The sequence below is a fragment of the Terrapene carolina genome, unplaced genomic scaffold (assembly GCF_002925995.2).
Source record: "Terrapene carolina triunguis isolate 2854851 unplaced genomic scaffold, T_m_triunguis-2.0 Scaffold132, whole genome shotgun sequence".
NCBI lineage: Eukaryota > Metazoa > Chordata > Testudines > Emydidae > Terrapene > Terrapene triunguis.
In genome coordinates, this window is record NW_020664483.1 from 1,083,209 (window position 1) to 1,105,035 (window position 21,827).

General features: G+C 43.9%; 1 protein-coding gene and 1 pseudogene across 1 annotated transcript in view; both read left to right on the forward strand.

The window, feature by feature from the left end:
* The first annotated feature begins 2,312 nt into the window (after positions 1-2,312).
* The window catches only part of LOC113406736 (zinc finger CCCH domain-containing protein 6-like), a 35,423-nt gene continuing 15,908 nt past the window's right edge, over positions 2,313-21,827 (forward strand). The window contains exon 1 of the mRNA XM_029911887.1: positions 2,313-3,008. Within this exon, the coding sequence (XP_029767747.1) occupies positions 2,917-3,008 (92 nt within the window). The 5' untranslated portion in view covers positions 2,313-2,916. The remainder of the gene's footprint in view (positions 3,009-21,827) is intronic.
* LOC112116483 lies at positions 18,297-18,359 on the forward strand (annotated as a pseudogene).

Here is a 21,827-nt window from a genome sequence, read left to right on the forward strand (position 1 = left end):
AAGCAGAGAAAGTCACCTCCCTCCATCCGGGAGCTGGTGCCTAAATCTCTCAGAGGGGGCGTGGCTTAGACCACACCTCTCTCCTGGATTGGCCGGGGTTGTAGCCAGTCTGGTGATGATGGGAGATGCTCCAGCCCACTAACAAATTTCAGTCCTACTGGAGGGAAAACCCCTCTGATTGGCTGCTTTCCCCACTGCCCCACCTCCTGGTGAAGAGCAGCCAATCAGGGCTGCTACAGGAAGCAGGCAGAACACTTCCTCCCTCTCCTCATGGAGGGGAGGGGAGGGGAGGGGAGAGAGCAGAAAGAGCGCAGCAGCTCAGGGCATCCCTACCTCTTGCTCTGAGCAAGGTCCCCTCTGCACCTCCTCCCCCCCATGAGTAGGGTTGCCAACTGTCTAATCACACAAACCCAAACACCTGTGCCCCCCCTACCCCACCCCTTCTCCGGGACCACGCCCACTCCACCCCCCCTCCTTCCGTCGCGCACTCTCCCCTACCCTCACTCACTTTCACTGGGCTGGGGCAGGGGGTTGGGGTGTGGGCTCTGGGCTGGGGCCGAGGGGTTTGGAGTGTGGGAGGGGTCTCCGAGCTGAGCCTGGGGCAGGGAGTTGGGATGCAGGACGGGGTGTGGGATGCAAGCTCTGGGAGTTTGGATGCGGGAGGGGGCTCAGGGCTGGGGCAGGGGGTTGGGGTGTGGGAGGGGGTAAGAGGTGCGGGCTCTGGGATGGAGTTTGAGTGCAGGAGGGGGCTCCGGGCTGGGGTAGCGGGTTGGGGTGCAGGAGGAGGTGCAAGGTGCAGGCTCCAGCCAGCAGGCGCTTACCTTGGGCAGCTCCCAGGTGGCAGCGCAGCGAGGCTAAGGCAGGCTCCCTCCCTGCCCTGGCCCCGCTCCCAGAAGCGGCCGCCATGTCTGGCCCTGAGGAATGGGGGCAGGGAGCTCTGCATGCTGCCCGCACCTGCAAGCACTGGCCTCGCAGTTCCCATTGGCCACGGTTCCCAGCCAATAGGAGCTGAGGAGTCGGTGCTTGGGGCGTGGGCAGTGCGCAGAGACCCCTGCCCCCCCCCCACCTCCTTGGGGCCACAGGGACATGCTGGCTGCTTCTGGGAGCGGTGTGGGGCCATGACAGGCAGGGAGCCTGCCTTAGCCCTGCTGCGCTGCCAGAGTTTTAGCACCTAAAATCTCCCAGTTTGGCTTCAGTAGCCTCTGGGAGATAGGACCTGATTCCGAGAGACTCCTGGCGAAACCAGGAGGGTTGGCAACCCTATCTGTGAGCTCCCTGCACTCCCTGGCCTAGGAAGGGGCAACAGGGGTAAAGAAACCCTGGAGCTGCCCCCACACTTGGCTCCCAGACCTGGGGAGGGCAGCAGTGGGAGAGTGGCTAAAGAACCCCAGGAAGAGCAGAGCTGGGTCTGTTGAGGCAAAGCTGGTGTGTGTGGGCATAATTTAGGAGCAGCTGGTTGGGGGCTGAACGGATGGAGAGATTGGGGGCGGGGCAGATGTGGGGGCTAAGGGTCAGACAGAACTGATGTGGGGAGAGAACCAATGCCGGGCCTGGGTGGGAGCTGGTGGGGGTGAGAACTGATGTAGGCACTGTAAAGACGGGGTTGATTTGAGGGTAGAAATAGCTGTTGGACAGTGGACGGGGAGACATGGGGTGAGAGCTCCTGCAGCACGGTCCAAAATCGCCTTACCCAATACATATTTGGGAGTGTGGGCAACACTACCTGTCACCCCAACGGGCCATGATTTTGGAAGCTCTGGGGTTGGCAGGACAGGGCTATGGGAGGCTGGGGCTGGGCAGACAGCCACAGCGGGGAAGAGGATGTCTGGTGTTCCCCTTCAGGCAGGCAGCCAGGGCCCACGTCGCCATGTGCTCTGCCACAGCGGGCTGGGCTGCGGACCTGAGGGGGGCACCCATGGGTGGGGACAGGCGGCTCCCCGGAGGGTCAAACACCAGGTGCGGTGGGTTTGTTACAGCCACTGGGTTTGTTATTTATCTGCTGGGGTACGGGCACCACCCAATGCTCCTGGGCACTGGCAATAGAGGTCTGCACCTCCCCCCAGCCCTGGGCCAGACCCTGCGCCCTGCCACAGGCTCGGTCCCGCCCTCTCCCCCTTTAGCGCCTTGAAAGACACGTGACACAGGCGGACTTTTTTCCTCTCCCTGCCCTGAGATATCCCTGCGCCGCGGAGGAGGACGCTATACCTAGCCATGCCTTTCAATCTGACCAAGGGGAGGGCGGTGATCGGTAAGGCCCGCCTCCTCGCGTCCTGCGATCGGCAGCGAGTTCTCCCAATGGTCGGCTTCCCGTTCCGTGACGCTAGCGGCGCGGCCCAATGGGAGCGCAGGGGCGGGGCTCGGCGACGGCGGTACGACGCCATCGCCCTCCGACTCCTCCTGGCGCGGAAGAAGCTGTTGTTGTTGGCCGAGGCGCTGAGCGCGTTCGGGCCGCGCCGCCGCCATTTTGTGAGAGTGTCTCGGGCGGGCGGGCGCCATGTTTGTAAGGAAGAAATAACCGGGCATCTCCGGCCACCAGCACTCCCTTCCCCCCGTGTGTCCTCCTCCTCCTGTGCCCCGGGCCTGCTCCTCCGGGCCGCGCCGCCGCGCCGCCGGCCCCGCCGGCCCGCGCGGACTGCCAGAGCGGGCCGCGGGGCGGCCGGGCTCACCCTGTGCAGCCTCCTGCACAGAGTGACTGTTAGTGTCTCACTAAGTAACCGTGAGTGAAACCTTCATCATCTCTCCTCGCTGAGGGACCGACCCTCCTCCTCCTCCTCCTGCGCCTCCTCAGCGAGCCTCCTGCGCCGCCGAGTGCGCGCCGCCTCCTCCTCCTCCTCCTCACCACCACCACGGGCAGCAGCAGTGTCCTGCCTTCCTCCTCCACCTCCCTCCTCCTCCGCTCACCCCAGGGCCCGCACCATGGCCTTTGAAAGCCTGTTCGCCAACCCCCCAAACCCAGCCCTTGGCCCAAACATGCCCGACTCTGACAGGCACCATGCGGGGGACGAAAGGTCGAGTAACATTCTTCTCTCTCCGCGTCTCATGCCGGTGATGCTGTGGGTTAATGCGGGTGACGGGGGTGCGGGGCTGGGGGCCAGGTCCCCTCCAGGCTGCGAAGTGGGGGGTTAATAGGGCGGGGGGAGAAGGGGGGTGGCGGGACTCCTGAGTACAGGGGCATTTTCTTGCATGCATTTGACATCTCATTTTTTGGTTCCATCTCTTGCCATACAATGCACTTTGCAGCGGGTGTCTGTTGACTGTCACCGTTGTGTTTGTTACCCCCCGCCCCGTGCTGCTCGTCAGGTGGAAGAGAATGTTTTTATCTGTGCAGGACGCCTCGCACTAGGGCCATATTTAACCTCCTTTTCTCGCCAGATTACACCCGCCACATTTAACTGGATCTTTTTTTATGCAGATTAAGGTCTGACTGACGTTTTCTTTGCCACCTCTCAATCCCCATGCGCAGCAAACCAGAGTCCTTTTCTTGATGGAAGGAGCTCTGTTCTGGCTCCCTCCCTTTCTTTTCTGCAACTGTGGTTGGAAATCCAGATCCTATCCTCAGACAGCTCTGGCCTTCCTAGCCACTGCCCAAAAATTCACCACTCCCCGTCATTCAGGGCACGTGGACAGAGAGCGCATGAGTGCCCTTGTAATGGTGATTTGCAACAGCAGCCCAACCTTCCCGCAGACTTCCCCAACCATGTACAGTGCTCTTATCAGATGATTGAAAAACATGACACACCCTCTGATTAAACCTCAAAACACCCCTGGGGGGTAAGAATTATTAATCCTATTTTTTTACTGGTAGGGAAACTGAGGCCCACATAGGTTAAATGTCTTTCCCAAAACACACAGTGTATCCCTGATCTGGAATAGCCTCTGGATTGTTTAACTTCTAGTCTCATGATTACCCCTCCCATCTTTAATTTTAAAGTAATCTAAGTGCTACTGCATATAAAAGTTAATGATGGAGAAGGCTACCTTTAAATAAATTTGAAGAGTTCAAGGGAAGATACATTAAAAAGTAATAATATTGTATCACTAGTCTTGAACTGTGACAGCATCATAAATTGTCCAAAGAACTTGCTTAAAAGGTATACTTGCATACCAGTCAAATATTAATGGAACATGCACTTTTTACCATAGAACATTGTTTCAGGTTTTGTAAATATTTGGTTCACATTTTCACATTAAGAATCTGTGGTGATGTTGGGGCCCAAGAATTCTTTACCACTATTTCACTAGAGACTAATATTTCTAATTTGAAATTCTTCAGAATCAGTATTATAGCTTAAATTGTTACATGTAAAGTGTCTTTCAAAAATTATGCTCACTAGTATACTTATTCCTACACTGGGAAAACTGGTAAATTCTTATTTTATAGCTTTGTTTAAATATCTTCAATTTAATAGATTAATTGTACCATTAACTTATTACATTTCTTCACATCTATTTATACTATTTTTTAATTCTAGAAGAACATAATGCCCTAACAATAAATTAAACATGCCTTATAAATAATACATTTAGAGACGATCCTGCTTACTATCTGGATTACCCCTATTAATAGTTTATAGCAAGGTGTGTTCACCATACACTTACCATAATTAAAAGAAAAATAGTAGAGATAAAATATATGCCTTCTCATTTTACAGTAGATATGCAAATTCAACCCAGTCAAAATGCATTATACATTTTAGGAAGTTTACAGATTTTCCTTATGGATTGATTACTCTGAAACAGGCACAAACTCATTTAAACAAAAACACAGTCCCAGAAAACATGATTAACACTTTAGGGGTGTGGATTTCAGTTTGAACAGCTTTAGGTGAAATAGTTTTGCTTGAACTGTCCCTTGTATTATCTTGTTGAAAAGAAAAATGCAGTGTTTTTAGGTTGATACTTTGGATAAAATCTGAGTAACTGATCAATGTCCATTCCAAATTGAAGAAGTTAATAGAAGCAGTACTATAATATATTTTAGTAGCATAAAATTATAGTGTGTATAGTCTGAGCCAATTCTGCCTTTCATTCAGTGTTTTACTACATAAGTAGATCAGTAGTATGACTTTACTATGGCAGTAGTCCCATAGATAAGTAAGGGTGGCAATATAGTAGGTAACCAGTACATAAAAGGTTGCAGATACTGATTTTATGTAAATCAGTGACACTTCTATTAACATTTAGCAATCTTGGCATTAATCTAATCTTTAGAATTACAGAAATGAAATTTTCATTACAGCTATAGATAGTTGCAAATTACCTTTCACATTTACCCCCAGTTTGATCTTGTTTGTTTTTAAGAGGAAAGTATTGCTTTGGGCTGTAACTTTTCACGGCCTTACTTTAAAGATAAATTTTTAAAAAACAGAGAAAATTAATTTAACTCTTTTGACTGAGTGTGAGGAAAATACTTTTCTCCCCCAAAAAGCTGTGTAGGACTTTTTTTACATGCACAGATAACTAAATAAAAAAAGCTCAACTTTCACATGAAGTTAGTTCTCCTGAAAGATTACTCACAGTGTGCATTTTTTAAAAATATGGAAAAAATAGAAACAACCCTTTCCTTACACAAACAAGAAACAAACAAATTGAGACTACAGCAAATAAACACTAAACACAAAAATACAGCCCTATTTACATATACAAAGAACCACAACATTTCTGCAATAAAGCAGGTGTCTTAAGAGGATAAGTGAAGAGAACAGTCTGTGATCTCAAATAAATACATAAAAACGGGCCCTAATCCTGCAACACATGGTGTGGACAGACTGCTGGACTGCCCCCAAGAGCCCCACTGAAGTCAATGGGACTTGGCATGGGTGCTGGTGCTTCTGTCAGTTGCAGGATCAGGGCCTTGCTTTTAAACTGTGATCTGCAGGCATGCATATTGTTAAATCACGCAGTAGATGATTTTACTAGATATATCCCTGCATGTCTGGCATAGGAACTGAATACTTGTTTTTTACAGATACAACAGAATATGGCACCAGTACAACTCTGACTACTTTGGTCTCCTAAATAATATTGAACTACAGGCATTTAGGGGCTTGATTGCAATAAGTAGGGTCATGTTTGCACTAGTGCCATGTTTACCGCAGCAGGAAAGTTTAAAAATATAGATCTTTCCATGTTTTGGGATGAATATTTTTATTTGAAAGTTCAGATCAGGTACTGGTTCCATTTTTGCAGGTGTATAAGGCCCTGTTTTGCACCTCTCTAAATATATAGTCAGGCTTTAAGATTTATTTTATACCAATAACTATTGTAAAAAAAAAAAAATTAATGACCTAATAAGTCAGAATGTTTAGGCACTAATTATGGAGGCTTTACTAGTGATTCTTTAGTTAATTTTGTGTTGTGATATCAATTTAAAGCATGACTAAAATACACTACCTCTGTTTTATATGATGAATATTCAATTTAGTCTCCAAATCTGACAAAATAACTCTCCAAGGGACAGTTGAACTTCTTATGTAACTTTTGCAGTGAAATTTAACTAATTTTTGCAGAGGAAACATTTGAAAATGTTTCTTTTTTTGAAAAATTGGCTTGTTTCATGTCTTTGGTTCCTTTTGCTAACAACCACAAACCCCAGTCATCACACAAGTATGCATTCTGATATCCTATGCACATTCTGATAGTATCTTTGAGGTAGAAAATTTCTGACATTTTAAAATTAAACACACAAGATAGCCTATTTGAGTTTCACTGAGGTTAGCCGATGGAACAGCTCATTCTGTTACTACCATTTTCTGATGCTGTCCCGCCTGTTTCAACTCGCCAGCTGTCATCTACGTATATCCAGGTGAGCCAGATAGACTCATGGCTGCCCAGCCTGTCTGTCTCACAGGTTTTCTGCCTTTCCTGTTCCCTGTGGCTCCTCCAGCTATCCCAGGAATTTCCTGGTCCCTTCTGGCACCCCAGTTCCTTGGCACTTCCTCATCCACACCCTGGCAAGCATAACTTCAAGGTCTGCTACTGAAATAGTACTTATCTGACAAACTTCCTGTGGTTTACCAGAGTGGTGCTCTGCTCTGATAAGTCATAAGGCCAGTGGGTGATAGAGAGTAAGGATTGTGGTGGGAGAAATGGGGCTGGGGTTAGGTAGGCTGAGCAATAGTGAGCTTAAATCAGCATACAGTCTCTATCATTCTCTGCTCCACTGTAGTTTGCAAGTTCCTCGCCCCCAGCCTACCTAGGTCTCACTGGCTCCCCAATTGCATGGAACACTAGAGGATTGTTGTTCAGGGGAGTCAGGGAGCAAGAAAGTTGGAAAGACATTGCGCTTGAGAGCCAAAGCGCAGAAAAGCCGAGGGGCTCGAGAGGTACAGCCTAAGATATTCCTGCTATCCAGCATGCCTGTCCTCCTAGTCCCCCTTCTCTGCTTTCCTGCTCCTCTATTCATTCATCCTGGCTCCATGCTATTCTGTGTAATTGCTCTCCTTTTCCAGGCCTTCACTCTATACCTCTTGTAGGCCATTGCCCTCTCTCCATGCCCCTTCTTTTTACTCATGAGTGTTCCAGGTCTCTTCTCCCTGTTGAATTTGCAAATATTTGCCATGACCAGTTACTTTGAAATTTTAAAAATATATAAATATTTATTCACCAGAGGAAAAAAATAATTAAGGTGGAGTTAAGCTTGTGGCCGCATAACATTGCCTAGTGCTGATCATACCTTTCCTGGACATGAGTTAAATGTCCAAGTTCAAACGTTAGAAAATCAGAAAACGCAGAGTTAAGTTCCTCCATGTGTCTCTTACCATAAAGGAATGGCAAATGCCAGAAAACTGGGAAGTAGGGAATAAGGTGACAGCATGCAAGATAACTACTCAAGGCAGTGTCATGTGGCTGAAATCTTAACTCCATCTTAGCAAAGTCTTTTTTCTGCTGAATTTCCTTAGTTATTTTAAATAGTAACATGAGACTTGAGAACAGTGGAACCTGGGATTAGGGGGAGTAGTCCCTTCTTTGTCCCTGGCAGCTTGCCATTGCTCTTCCTGGCAGAAACCCACTCCGATCATGTCCCCATAGCCTGTTTGGAGGTGGGTTTCCCAGTGCCCTACCTACAAAAGGCAGACTAGAACCCAGCCAGCTCAGCGTGACAGGAGAGCAACAACCCTTCCCCAGATGATTTCTCTGCCTGCCCTTCAATTTGAAAAGCAGTGGCCAAAACTAGTGGACACCTGAAAATTCTGATAAGTTACTTGCTCTGCATCTCATAGGAAGTCTTTAGCAAAGCTAGTTCTCCTGAGTCCTATCACCTTAACTGCAATCATTTTTTCTCTCCTGCAGCTCCCTTCAGTGTTCAGTCAGAAGTTCTATCATGTGCAGTTATTTGCTAGGGCAAGTTTATCTGTATGTATGTTAGTTGGTCACAGGCTTGGCCGTGTTGTGTAGACAGCTTGGCCAAGAATGTAGATTTGACCTGATCTTTGTGAGAGGCAGCATGGCTTAATGGATGAAACTTGGCTCCGCAATAGGCTTGGCAGAATTTGATTTTTATTTTTTTATAATCTCAGTGGATAATCTCAGTGTTTATTTTTAAGTATTTTTTCCCCGTTTTTATTGATTTAAACTTTCATGATTGTGCAAAATTATGGGCTTCAGGTATTTTTTTATTGATTTACATTTTCAGTTTTGGGACATTATGGGGAGTTCAGACACAGGGTCATACAATAATTATTTAATGAAAGTAGACATTGAGATTTAAAAAGTTAAAGCTTTATAACCGTTAAAACACATTGTCAGCATTGCATGTCAAATTATAAAAAGTAAATATCCTTAAATCAAACTCATGTTGTCAGGAAGCATTTTTCTTATTGTGCCTATCTGTACACTTTGATTATTATTGATGGAAATATTTTTTCATCAGTTTGTGTGTATAGTGACATCTACATATAAACATCTAATCTTCCAAGCCTATATACAAGACGTGGCTTCTATTTCTGGCTATGCCAGAAGTTATCTGAAATCTCTCTGGTCCTCAGTCCTCCCATCTGTAAAAGGGGATGAATACGTGCATCCTTTCTAGTTTTAATATAGATGAAGCTTTTCTCAGTGTGAGTTGCAAAGGGATTTATTAATGCCAGTTATTGGAAGAAGGGAGTGTAGAATTACTGGTTTCCAGTGGAGTGCTCGTGTAGCCTAAAAGGGATATTTTTATGAGGGCAAGTAAGAAATTTGCTGGTTCAGAGTGTATGTCATATCTCTCTCTTTACCCTATGTAAGAATAATGCAACTGGGTAAGAAGCAACAGAGGGTCCTGTGGCACCTTTAAGACTAACAGAAGTATCGGAGCGTAAGCTTTCATGGGTGAATGCCCACTTCATCAGACGCAAGTCTTGCGTCTGATGAAGTGGGCATTCACCCACGAAAGCTTATGCTCTGATACTTCTGTTAGTCTTAAAGGTGCCACAGGACCCTCTGTTGCTTTTTCCAGATTCAGACTAACACGGCTACCCCTCTGATACGCAACTGGGTAAAAGAGTTATTCTGCTACATCATGTAATAGATGTCTGCTTTGTGATGTTAGAGGTCTTAGGTTCAAATCCCTGCAGAGAAGCGTTTTTCCTGTCCCATATGTGTTCTCTTTTAAGTTCAAAGGGGAGCTGGTGTTGAAGCTGTGTCAGGAGTTCCATCAAAGTGTGTATGTTCCATGCTCGTAATCCATAAGAGAATTGCCAGCTCTGCCTCATCTCACTCTGTAGTTCCCAAAAGGTCTGTTAACTTCATGTTTACAATTATGGACCTTCTTTTTTGGTACCATGCACCAGATGTTGGCTAGGAAAGTTGAGTGATATATATTTTATGCAGTTTTTGCCCTGTTTCTTTCATAGGTGTATATAAAAAAACACTAGGACTTGTCTACGTGGGGAAATTTTCCAGCACAGCTGTACTGGTATAATTATACTGCTACAGCTATGCCAGTATAACTTCTCCAGAAGGCATGCTCTTTTGGGATTTAGAGTACCTTTTTCAGTTTAGCTTGTATGTCTCTTTGGAAGTGATTTAAACTAAAGTGAAAAAAAAAGGCACTCTGAAAAAGCATGTGCATGGGGAGTTATGCCAGCGTAGTTACAGTGGTATAATTATACTGGTGTAGTTAGGTCAGTAAATTTCCCTATGTAGATATGCCCTTAAAAAGCTTTTTGCAACTTTGGAAAAAGCTCATTTTAGGGTGCCCTGGCTTGGGAACCCCCTTGTTCAAATGATTTGGATTTTACCCTCTAGGTCTACCTTGGCCCTTGACTCAACTGACCAGTTTTCTTTGGGAATTTTACAGAGTGTACAAAATTGGCTTTAAAAATATAGCTTCTCAGTTAAGTTGCAGTTGTATTTAGCATTTCTCCATAACCGGTGACGGTGTGAACGTAAGTGAAGGAGGGGTAAAAGTCCATGGAGCCATACACCTTCTGCCTGGCACTGTGCCTTCCAGGGGACATGTGGGCATGAAAGATGGGTGTGTGAAAGAAGCTTTAGGGGATAGGGAACCATGAATGGAAAGGTTGTGGGAGAAGGGTATTTTGGAGGACTGTTAGAAAGGGGGAGAAGAGTGCACAACTTGAAGGACTGTAGAAGGCAGTTACAAGGGATGTTGACAGACATGAAAAGGGGACAAAATGGGGGAGGAGGTAGTCATGGAAACAGGAAGTGTGTTCTCTATGTTAAACTTGACTGGTTTAAAACATTTGATATGTTCAACATTGATAAAATTTCCTCTCTTAAGTGCCCCCAATTGGTATTCTACCAGTTATAACCTTCCATCCTACATCCAAACACACACACTCCACTATATATGTCCAGACATCTGTAGAAGGTGAGCCTAGTGCAGTTACATGCCGGCTGCACTGAACCTCATACGACCAATTAGAGCACTTTTGTGTTCCTGCAGCATTTATATAAAAATAATTTAGTTTTCTTGCCAATTAAAAACTAGGGAAATTCCCACATGCAAATTAAGGCTAATCAAGTGTATTTCCCATCAATACAATCAATAAAAACAAAGAAATCACCAGCTAAGCCAACATTTTCATCCACACCAATCACAACTCTCATACAATACTACCCAAATATACATGAGCCACACATTTATTTTCAGTTCCAACTTAGAGCATTCACTGTGATGATAATCCAGTTCTTCAGAGTCACATTGAAATGCAAAACATAAACTCTGACCCCAGAAAGATAAATATCTTTCCGGTAGAATAGCTGTAACAGTCAAATCTAGATGTCATTTATACATGAGGAAATTAGGTAAATATTTAGCTTTTGTGTTTGAGTGTAATTATGAGGAATTGGACGTGCATTTGGAGTGGCTCTGTGTTAGAATTACAAGTGAGTTGCTTATGAAGTTTCAGAGTTTGTGACTGTTTGGCAGTAAAGTTGAGAGAGTAGAGGTGAATGTAAATGTGAATGTTGGCTTAACTGGTGATTAACGTGATATATTTTTATTATTGTGCTTGTAGGAGATGGACTTGAGCAAATTTTTAGTACAAAGTTAGCAAAGTTTTTCCGGGCGGGGGGTATTACATAGAGGGATGTCAGGAAAATGTTTTAACAGTTGGCTTGAATCTTTCACTTCGTTATTGCAGGGAGTGCTTACTAACAAACTTGGATGTTCCTTGTCTTTAGCCCCCATCCTGATCATATTTGTGTAGACTTTGCATATCTTGCGCAGTGGCCTATTTTCTGTCTGTAGGTCTAATTATTTTTCTACTGAACTTTTTGGTAAATTAAGTACTTATCACCTCCATTGCCCAGTCTGTTTTATTGCTCTTGTATGTGATCTGTATGATTTTAGTAACCACAACTTCTTGTCACACAAAAAGGTCCAATGTATACAAAATATACATGTCTAAGAACTAATCTTTCCTAACAGAAAACCTCTTTTTACTCTCAACTGAAGTTTCAGATAATAGGCAAGACTAATGTTTCAACACTGAATTCTAATTTAGGAAGAAAAGGATTCGGTTTTGTTGAATGGACATATACTGGTATTACCATAATAGCTAGGTTTCTGAAATTTTATAAGAAATTGCTTAAATTGTAGGAGTTCTGTTCATGTAGTCTGTAAAGATTAAGAAAGCAAGTTTGAGTAGTAAAAACATTAGTGTAAGGTTTGCAATTTTGTCATCTTTTTATCTTTTCTTTTTTCTATTACACATCTCTGTAAATGATAAGTTAGATGTAGAGTTTTGAGGCTTGTTAACTTGTATGTACTTTATACTTTTTCTGGTAGTAATGTCCTGCAAACTATTGGTAATTGTTTCCCTTTAAGGCTTCCTCTAACTTTAAAGTTGTAAGTGACAGCATCCTGTTTTAAAGCAAAATCCTTAATTACTTTTTAAATGAGACCTTCTCTTTACTTCACATCTCATCAGTCAAAAATAGGTTTAAACAGAGGGCAAAGATGTCTATTAATAAAAAATTAAATTAAAAGTTTAATAAAATAGGATGTGTGCGCGTTGTGGTAGTTTCATGATGAAGTAATGGATGCTGGTATAGTCCACTACAAATGCTGGGAAAATGTCTGCACTCCCACAGTATTGCACTTTGGTGCGCTGGTTGTGCACACACCTGATCCAGAGAATTTTGCCTAGCAGTATCCATACAGTGGCGGCGCTTGCGCCTCGTGGCCATAGCCCATCCCCTTGCTACATGAGGCAGCAACACCGCTACACCTATATTCCTTCTTACCAAGCATGGCTGAAGTTGAACCTTTTTGTGGTTTTCACCTCACAATCCCTCTAATTTTAGTGACTTTTCTAGTTGTATATAGCTATTTAGTACTCTTAATATAGTATTAATTAGATTTAGTGTTAGTTAGGTGTAGTTTAAGTATTTCCCTGGTGATGCCCTTACAAAGGTTTAAACATTGTCCCTCATGTAGAGGAGCAATCCCCAACAACGATCCCGATACAGGATGCTGGCTGTGCCTAGGCGAAACCCACATCAAGGAGCAGTGTTCAATTTGCAGATCATTCACCAAATGGACCCAAGTGCCGAAGGAGCTTCGTCAGAAGCAGCCCTTGTCGAACAGGCCATGCATCTGCTTCGGCACCAACGCTCTTGTCAAATTGTAGGTTGCCCTTGAGTTCTGAGAGTGCTGCCGCTTCGCGTGCTGGAGTTGATGCCTTTCCAAAGAGATTGAGGAGTTGTTCCCTGTTGAGTGCACAAAGGAAAAGGTCACATCAGACCGATTGAGGCCACTCCAGGTCATGTGGGGACTCATCTCCTTCCTCCAGATGGAGTGTGGATCGGCACGGTGAATACCAGTGCATGGGATGGAGCAGGTCCTATCAACTGCTCCCTGGTAACAGTCAAGGGGGTCGGAGATCCCGTACCATTGACTCTGTTTCTGGCCCCAGGGCGTCTGTTGATTCTGGTACCGACGAGGGTGATGCTAGCACCAGCTGTTTCTGCACCGGTGCATGTCAGGCAGCAATATAACCTCGTCTGCCTTTCTGTCCCAACCACGCCCTTGGTCCATGACTTTGCCAGGACTAAGTCTTTTATAGCCCTGTTGGCTGTGCGGGCCGCCGAACCCGTGAGTCTGTCAGCACCGTACCGTGATGTTTCCCTTTCACAGTCAGTAGAACTGGGGCCAGTACCAGGCTCAGCACAAGGGACCCCCCCCCCGGTACCAGGAGCGTCTTTGGCACCCCTGTGACCGCTGTCACTGATATTACTATGGCGGCATTCCCTGCCTTCCACTTTGGCACCATCAGTTTACCTTGGTGCACTGCCGACTTCGGGGTCGACACTGCTTCCAGCACCGGAAACAACAGAGGCATACTCAGTGGTGCTGATACCGTTTCCACCGTTGGCGCCATCTCCCTTGTCATTCTGGGCTACAGACAACTCAGCGTGGTTGCTCGCACTCTCAGGGCTGGCTCTACCTTTATCCTCTGCAGCCTGAGACTCTTCGGCATCCACGGCGAGATCTTCCTCCTCTCATTCTCCATCGCTTGACCCGCGTTGGAGACCATTCTTGGAGCGTTCTGGGTAGCAGGATTGGTGCTCGTCTTGTGGTCGGGATGTGGGCCCCTGGCCTGGCATCTACTGGCCATCAATGCCCTATCCATACCAGTGGTATCCGTGGGACACTCCTCGGTCGCAGAGGTCCCACTCCTCATTTCGCTCAAAGGCGAGATCACCAACCAGGTGTGTAATAGTGACTATCAAGTCATCACAGGCCAGGCACTGGTGAGCCTTCCCCTCGTGGAGCCTCCAGAGTCCTCATATCCAGGCCCATCAGCCCTGGAGTAGGATCCAGCTCTGGCACAGTTAACCGCTTCATCTTTGTCCCCAGACAATTCCGCGGTGTCTGTCTCTTTCTTCCCTTTGGTACTGGAGGATTTCAAGGTGTGCCTGAACCTTTTGCGGTCCTTGGCTGCTTCCCAAAGTATTCAAGCAGAGTTCCTGTAGGAGAACACCCACGAGTTAGTGGATATCCAGCAGCCATCTGCTCCTGGGAAAGTTGCCCTCCCTGTTCACAATGCACTCCTTGAGCCTGCTAAAGTCCTCTGCAGCATGCTGGCTTCAGTACTGCCTGCAGCAAAGCACTACTTCATGTCGGTGCAGAGATTTGCGGGTTTTTACTCCTGTCTGGCCCCAGATACCCTGCTTGTAATCACGGTGAATGGTAGAGCCAGGCAGAGCGGGTTTAAGTCCACTCTCAAGGAGAAGGACTCTAAACAAATGGACCTGATGAACAGGAAGATTTACATCTCCTCTTGTGGATGCAGATTGCTAACCGGCAGATATTACTGTCCAAGTACAACTTTGTGAACTGAAGGACTATGTCTAAGTTTGCAGACCAGTTGCCCAAAGCCTCGAGAGAGGAATTTCAAGCATTTGTCACCAAAGGCTGATTGGTGGCTAAGACTTCATTGCAGTCCGCACTGGACGTTGTGCATACTTTGAGCAGAGTGATGGCCTCGGCTGTGACCATGAGACAGGCTTCTTAGCTGCAAAATTTGGATAGTGCTCCCAGTGTGCAGCAGCACATAGAGGATTTACCCTTCAGTGGCCAAACATTCTTTTCGGATGAGACTCTGCACTCCTTCAAGGACTCAAAGGCTACTCTATGTTCCTTGGAAGCATACACACCAGTGGTGCAGAGGTGATCAACAGCAGCAGCACAATCGTCTGCAGCACACATTTAGGCAGCCTTTCCCTCCCCCAAGACAGCAGGACTACCCCAGAAAAGGGCATACGTCCCATAGGAGGATTTGGCCAGCCCGCATGCCCTTTCCTGGCATCCCCAAGAGACCATTTTGACTCATTAGTTCAGAACAGTGTTCCAGTCATCGCTCCTGTTCTCCCCTTTCCCTCTGTTTGGGGACAGGCTGGCTCACTTTCACAATGGCTGGGGCTTTATCAACACCGACATCTGGGTCCTAAGCACTGTCAGATTGGGCTATGCCATCCAGTTCTTCTCCATCTCTCCCCATCCCTCTTCAGGGACCCCTCTCATGAGATACTGCTCCTTGAGCAGGTTCACTCTCTACTGGCTTGGGAGTGGTGGAGGAGGAGGTTCCGCCAGAACACCAGGGTCATGGCTTCTATTTCTGTACTTCCTGATGCCCAAATCTAAGGAAGTGGCAAGACCCATTCTTGATCTTTGTGGCCTCCACAAAGGTGGATCGGGCCAAGCTCATTCTCATTGTACTGGCATGGCCCAACGCAGTGCTAGTTCTCCAGTCTTCTCGTGTTGTCAGTTCAGCCTCTCGTACTGCTTCCTCTCCATCCCAGCCTACTCACTTAGAATCACGGCTGCACCTCGTGTCCCACGCTCAGTCCCCTGCATCTCACAGTGTGGCTGCTTCATGCCTAAATGAAGAGGAAGAGTGGTGTTCTGCAGCTGTTCAACAGGTCCTATTCAACAGTACAAAGTCCTCTATTAGAATGGTCTATACAGCAAAATGAAAGTGATTTTGGTGTGGTCATTGACCCATGGAATTCAGCCGACACTGGCTTGTATCCTGGACAACTTGGAATACTTGCTGCATCTTACTTGCTCTTAGGTCATTGAGAGTATAGTTGGCAGTGCTACCAGCATTTCATCCCCCCAGTCAAGGAAGATCTGTCTTCTCCAGTACCATGATAGCAAGATTTTTTAAAGGGCTTCTTCATCTCCATCCTCTGGTTCAAGACCTGGTTCCTTTGGGGGACCTTAACATGGTCCTAGCAGCTTTAATGGGACCTCCATTGAACCACTGGTGGTGCAGTCATGAAAAAGGCAAATGTAATCCTAGGATGTATCAGGCAAGTTATTTCCAGTATTACAGTATTTCCAGAAATAGACAAGTATTAATGACACTGTGCAAGGCACTGGTAAAACCTCATCTGCAACAGTGTATGATTCTGATCACCCATGATCAAGAAAGATTAATTTAAAAAGGAACAGGTGCAGAGAAGGCCTATTAGGATGATCAGGGAATGGAGACCTTGTCTTATGAGAAGATAGTAAAAGAAATTGGCTTGTTTTTAGCTTAGCAAAACAGGTTGAGAGGAGATCTGATAGTTGTCTATAAATACCTTGTAGGATAGACATCAGGGAGAGAGAAGAGCTATTTAAGCTAAAGGATAAAGTTTGTACAAGAACAAATGGGCATAAAATGGCCATGAATAAATTTAGACTGGAAATTAAAAGGTTTCTAATCATCAGTGGAGTGAGGTTCTGGAACAGCCTTCCAGTAGAAGGAGTGGGGGTAAACTTATCTACCAGTAGTTCTAAGATGGAGCTTGATAAATTTATGAATGGGTTTATATGATGATGATGCCAGCAGGGGATTGGACTGAATCCATAAGATCCATTCCAGTTGTAAGTCCTATGTTCCTATTTTCTTGGGATGAGTCTTCTGAAGACCCTTGGGCCCCTCAGGAAGGGACAACTTCCTATTTGTCAGTTCAAGGACTTTATGCACAGCTCTAGGAAAACACCTTTTAAAATCTCCTCTTTGTTCTGTTCTGAAACCACTTCTTTAGTTTCCTATTCTTGGCTAGAGGCATAGATATTATTTTGGTTTTCCTACTGTTCCATTTGATCCAACCCTTGTCTGTACAGGCTACCATCATTTCTGAAGCAGAGTTATGATTTTTTCTTCAGAAAGCCTGACAGTTTAATTGTGTCTTGTTATAAAATGCATTTTAACATTATAACCAAGAATAGTGTTGAATTCATTCTCTTTGCATTTGAAATGTAACTAGATAGCTAAACCAGATTTCCCTGTCGTGTTAAGGACCGTGTTTTTCTTGTTTTTTAAGAGCTATCAAGACCTATTATAGCTAACTGCTCACATCTGTGGTTTCTGGCACAGTGGACAAGTACAGATCTCAAATTTTGTGTGATCTTGCATTTGAAAAATTATGAAGTATTAATCACACAATTGAGCAATTTAGTGGTAATTTTGTCTCCTCAAATCAACACAGATTGCATTCCAGGGATGGTAAGAAGTAGGTTTAAAAGTTTTATTTAGCTTATGCTAAGGACTTCAGAAAGTCTAAAGATATTCATCAGTTTTCATAAGGGAGAAACATCTAAAAACCATCCTTTGACTGATGGCTTAAAGACGACAATCTATTATCCTACAGACATCTTGAGCAATTTTTTCTTGTTTGAATGGTATTCTGCTAGGGAGATACCCACTCCCTTAAACTAATTGAAATACATGAGTAAAAAAAAAATTTATGATTTTTCAGCTTAATTTTATAGAAATAATTTTTGAACAAATAACTTTGTGTTTTACATTTTCTGTCAAGTATAGTGGGGAGTGGAATACAGAAATATCAATTATTGTTTCCCAACCTTGAGGGGCCAGTCCAGACTAGCTGAGGGGATGGGGGCAAGTGAACAACAGTGCGGGTAGAGAAACTTGCAGGACCCCAAATCTTATCTTTACAAATACAAATATATTACAGCAGATGGAGGTGAAGCAGTGTCCCTTAATGAACCATGCTGCAGGAGAAGGTCAAATGCACATGACTGCAGGCTTGAATAGTAACTTCCAGGCCAAAACTTCTCTGTTCTGTTCATTCAGTTCAGCTGCAAGAGTTGGTTTTGGTTTTATGGGAGCCATCAATTAATGCCCCTATCCAAGTAGCATGTAGTCCTGCTTAATGGGAAATGGAGAAGGGGTGCCACAAAACAAGAGAACATAAAATAACAAAAAACTAGAAAATAAATGCAGATGAAGAGAAAACCAAAGGAGAAAGGCAGAAAAGAAAATGAACAGAAAATATGACAACTGTGCCAAGGCAGGAGCATGGGAACATTGTGTGTGTGTGTGTAATATATCATAGCCAATGAGGTTAATCTGAGGCGTGATTATTGCTAGTTGAAAACTTTTCCCATCTCAAAGTAATTTCGCCTTAAAAGATTGGAGAACCAACAACAATTAATAGATACAGAAGATGTCTCAGTTGGTCACTAATCCTGTACCTGAGGTAGCGCCAGTATTGAGCTATGAACTGAAGTCTTCTCAACCTACTCCACCAAACAGCTGTAGGATTTCCACTGTGTTGTGGATGCCATAGCCGAATTTTAGTATTTTGATATGAGATGATTTAACATATCTAGGAGGAGTGGATTGTAGTAACTTTTAAAGTCTCTAGTTAATGCCAAGTGTGATGTTTTGAAATAGTTAGATGCATTTTGAACTTGATATTGATAAGCACTGTCTTGAGACGGGTTTATTTGGCTATATTTCCAAATTCTAACACTTTGGAATTAGGGCTTGTGTATGGAGTGGAGACTATTCTTAGAACTATAGATGAGTTTGGTATCTCTGTATATTTCAGAACCTCAATAGATTGAACTGCCTTTTGTTTATATGTTTAATACATCTATTTTATGAAAAATAATCATTCTTTTAAATTTTCTCTTCCACAGTTCCACATTACATTATAATAATTTGTTTTCTTATCTGGACTTTTTTCCAGTTTTTGTTATGTCCTTTGTGAGATCAGGTCACTAACACTAAATCCAGTATTCAAAATGAGGATTTACCCTGGTTTTAAATAGCATATTTTCCATATTGTTTGCTATCCCCTTCTTACTACATCATAACACCTTATTTGATTTTGACCTTTGCTGCATATTAAGAGGATGCCTTACTGAGCTGTCCATGTAATTACCTAGATCTTTTCGTTAAAATGTGGGGTGATATTTTAAAAAGATGTCCAACTTCCAGTGACTTTCAGTGTCTAATTCCCTTAAGCACTGCCCACCAGTGAGAGCCAATTAAATTTAAATGGGTCCTTTTAGTATGGATTATTTTAATTTGTTTAGATTAAATTTGATCTATTTTCATATTGCCCAATTTTCTAATTTTGTTCTTTTGGAGTTCCTCATAAGCCTTCCTGCTTCTGTGTTCACTTTTGTTTTCTCCCTCTGCTGAGAAAAACAAGATCTTGCTCATCTTTCTATCAAGATTTTGGTCTCATTGCCTCTTCGATAGTGGTGGAACATACTCCTCTATGTCACTACAGTTAGGCTAGCAGGCCTGCTGCCTTGTTCAGAATTGCTTTGGACTCCTACACAATTTGTACCTGTCCTTGGTTTTCCATGCAGTGCTGCTCCCCCATCTGGCTCGTAACTCAAGAGAGATTGGGAATGGATGGCATCTGGCTGGTCCTCTCAGGCGTACAGGCCGCATGGAGGGCGGAGTTTGGATGTGTGTTTGCAGTAGAGCATAAAGGACAGGCAAGGAAGGTTGTGGTTTCTGGTCACAGAGTAGTCAGCAACTGGCATCAGACTGGGTTGATAATACACTGTGAGAGCAAGCTCAAGGTGGATGTTTCCAGCAGAAATGACAGGGCCAGTTGCTGTACCTGTCAGTGGCTAAACAATTTTTCCTGCCATAATACTCCCAAGTGGGCCCTAGACAGATGAAGAACTGACCTGTCCTTAAAGTGCTTAATACCTTGAGATTAGGTGATGTCCAGAGAATTAATTCTCTTGTTCCAAAGTCCAAATAAATTATCTCTTCCCTTTCTATTTGTTTCCTTCTGCTGTTACTGAGACTCCTCAAATAATGCTGGCATTAGAAAGGCATGATTTTCATTTCCAAATGTTGTTGTTGCAAGTTTTTATTACTTTAATAGCTTGATAATGTCATGATGGTTGAGCTCCGTCCAGAATTCACCTGCAAACTGAAAAATCTTAACAAATCACAAAAATTATACGTTATCTGAAAAGGGTGCATTTTATTATATATTCAGACAATAATGGATACATTGCACATTATTTGTTTTATGGTGTAGTATACACTTTTACAACTTAAACAGTAAAACAATATGGTTAATTAGAAAAATTGAATTGTGAATACTTTTTATGTGCAATGTGACTAAATTAATGTTGGTGTTGAAAACTTAATTTTTGCATTTTCTTACAGTCTATGATTTTTAATTGCAATTTTAAAGTTGTAGTAAAATCTACTTCTGCTTTATATTTATTTCCAGTTAGACTTTGAAGCTTGCACTTCACTGAAGTGAATGAGATGAGTTACCATGTTAACTTCTGCTGTTTGGTTAGAAACAGTTCTCTGCAAGATTGAGTCAACAGTGCAGCTGCACTTCTGTTTAAGTTGGGATGTATCTTTGTAATGAAAATGTGATAGTGAAACTTTTTTTCAAATTTGCAGAACAGTGGAGAATACAAAAATATTGTGGAGATCCTAAAATTGTTAGATCTCCAATTTTTTACACTGTTTTCTTCTGAAAAAGCCGACGGGTGCGGAGGAGCACACGGTTCGGACAGAGACATCCCTTAGGGGAGGATCTATTAATGAGGATTCTCTATATCCTAGTAAGGAGGAGAGGATGGAAGATGATAAAGTACAGGTAGGATCTGATGAGAAACAGTCAAATGAGAGTCCCATTCAATTACATCACATAGTGGCAGACAGCTAAAAAGTGACAAATTTTATAAGTGCTTCTATACAAATGCTAGAAATCTAAATACTAAGATGGGTAAACTTGAGTGCCTGGTATTAAATGAGGATATTAATAGGCATCACAGAAACTTGGTGGAATGATGATGATCAGTGGGACATGGTAATACCATACAATACAAAATATATAGGAATGACAGAATAGGTTGGGCTGGTGGGGGCGTGGCATTATATGTGAAAGAAAGCATAGAGTAAAATATAGTAAAAATCTTAAATGAACCAAACTGTACCATAGAATCCCTGCTTGAAATTCCATGCTTGAATAATAAGAATATAGCAGTAGGGATATACTACCGACTACCTGACCAGGATGATGATGGTGACTGTGAAATGCTCAGGGAGATTAGAAAGGCTATAAAAATAGATAACTCAATAATAATGGGGGATTTTAGCTATCCCCATCGTGACTGGGTACATGTCACCTGAGGACAGGATGCAGAGAGTTTCTTGACACCATAAATGAGTACTTCTTGGAGCAGCTAGTCCTGGAACCCACAAGAGGAGAGGCAGTTCTTGATTTAGTCCTAAGTGGAGCACAGGATCTGGTCCAAAAGGTGAATATAGTTGAACTGCTTGGTAATAGCAACCATAATATAATTAATTTTTTGGGGGGAAAGGGGAGACACCAAAGAAGCCCACCACAGTAGCATTCAACTTAAAAAAGGGGAACTGCACAAAAATGGGGCCATTAGTTAAATGGAAATTAAAAGGTACAGTCCCAAAAGTGAAATGCCTGCAAGCTGCATGGAAACTTTTTTAAAAACACCGTAATAGAGGCTTAAATTAAATGAATGCCCCAAATTAAAAAACAGTAAGAGGACCAAAAATGTGCCACCATGGCTAAACAAAGTAAAAGAAGCAGTTAGAGGC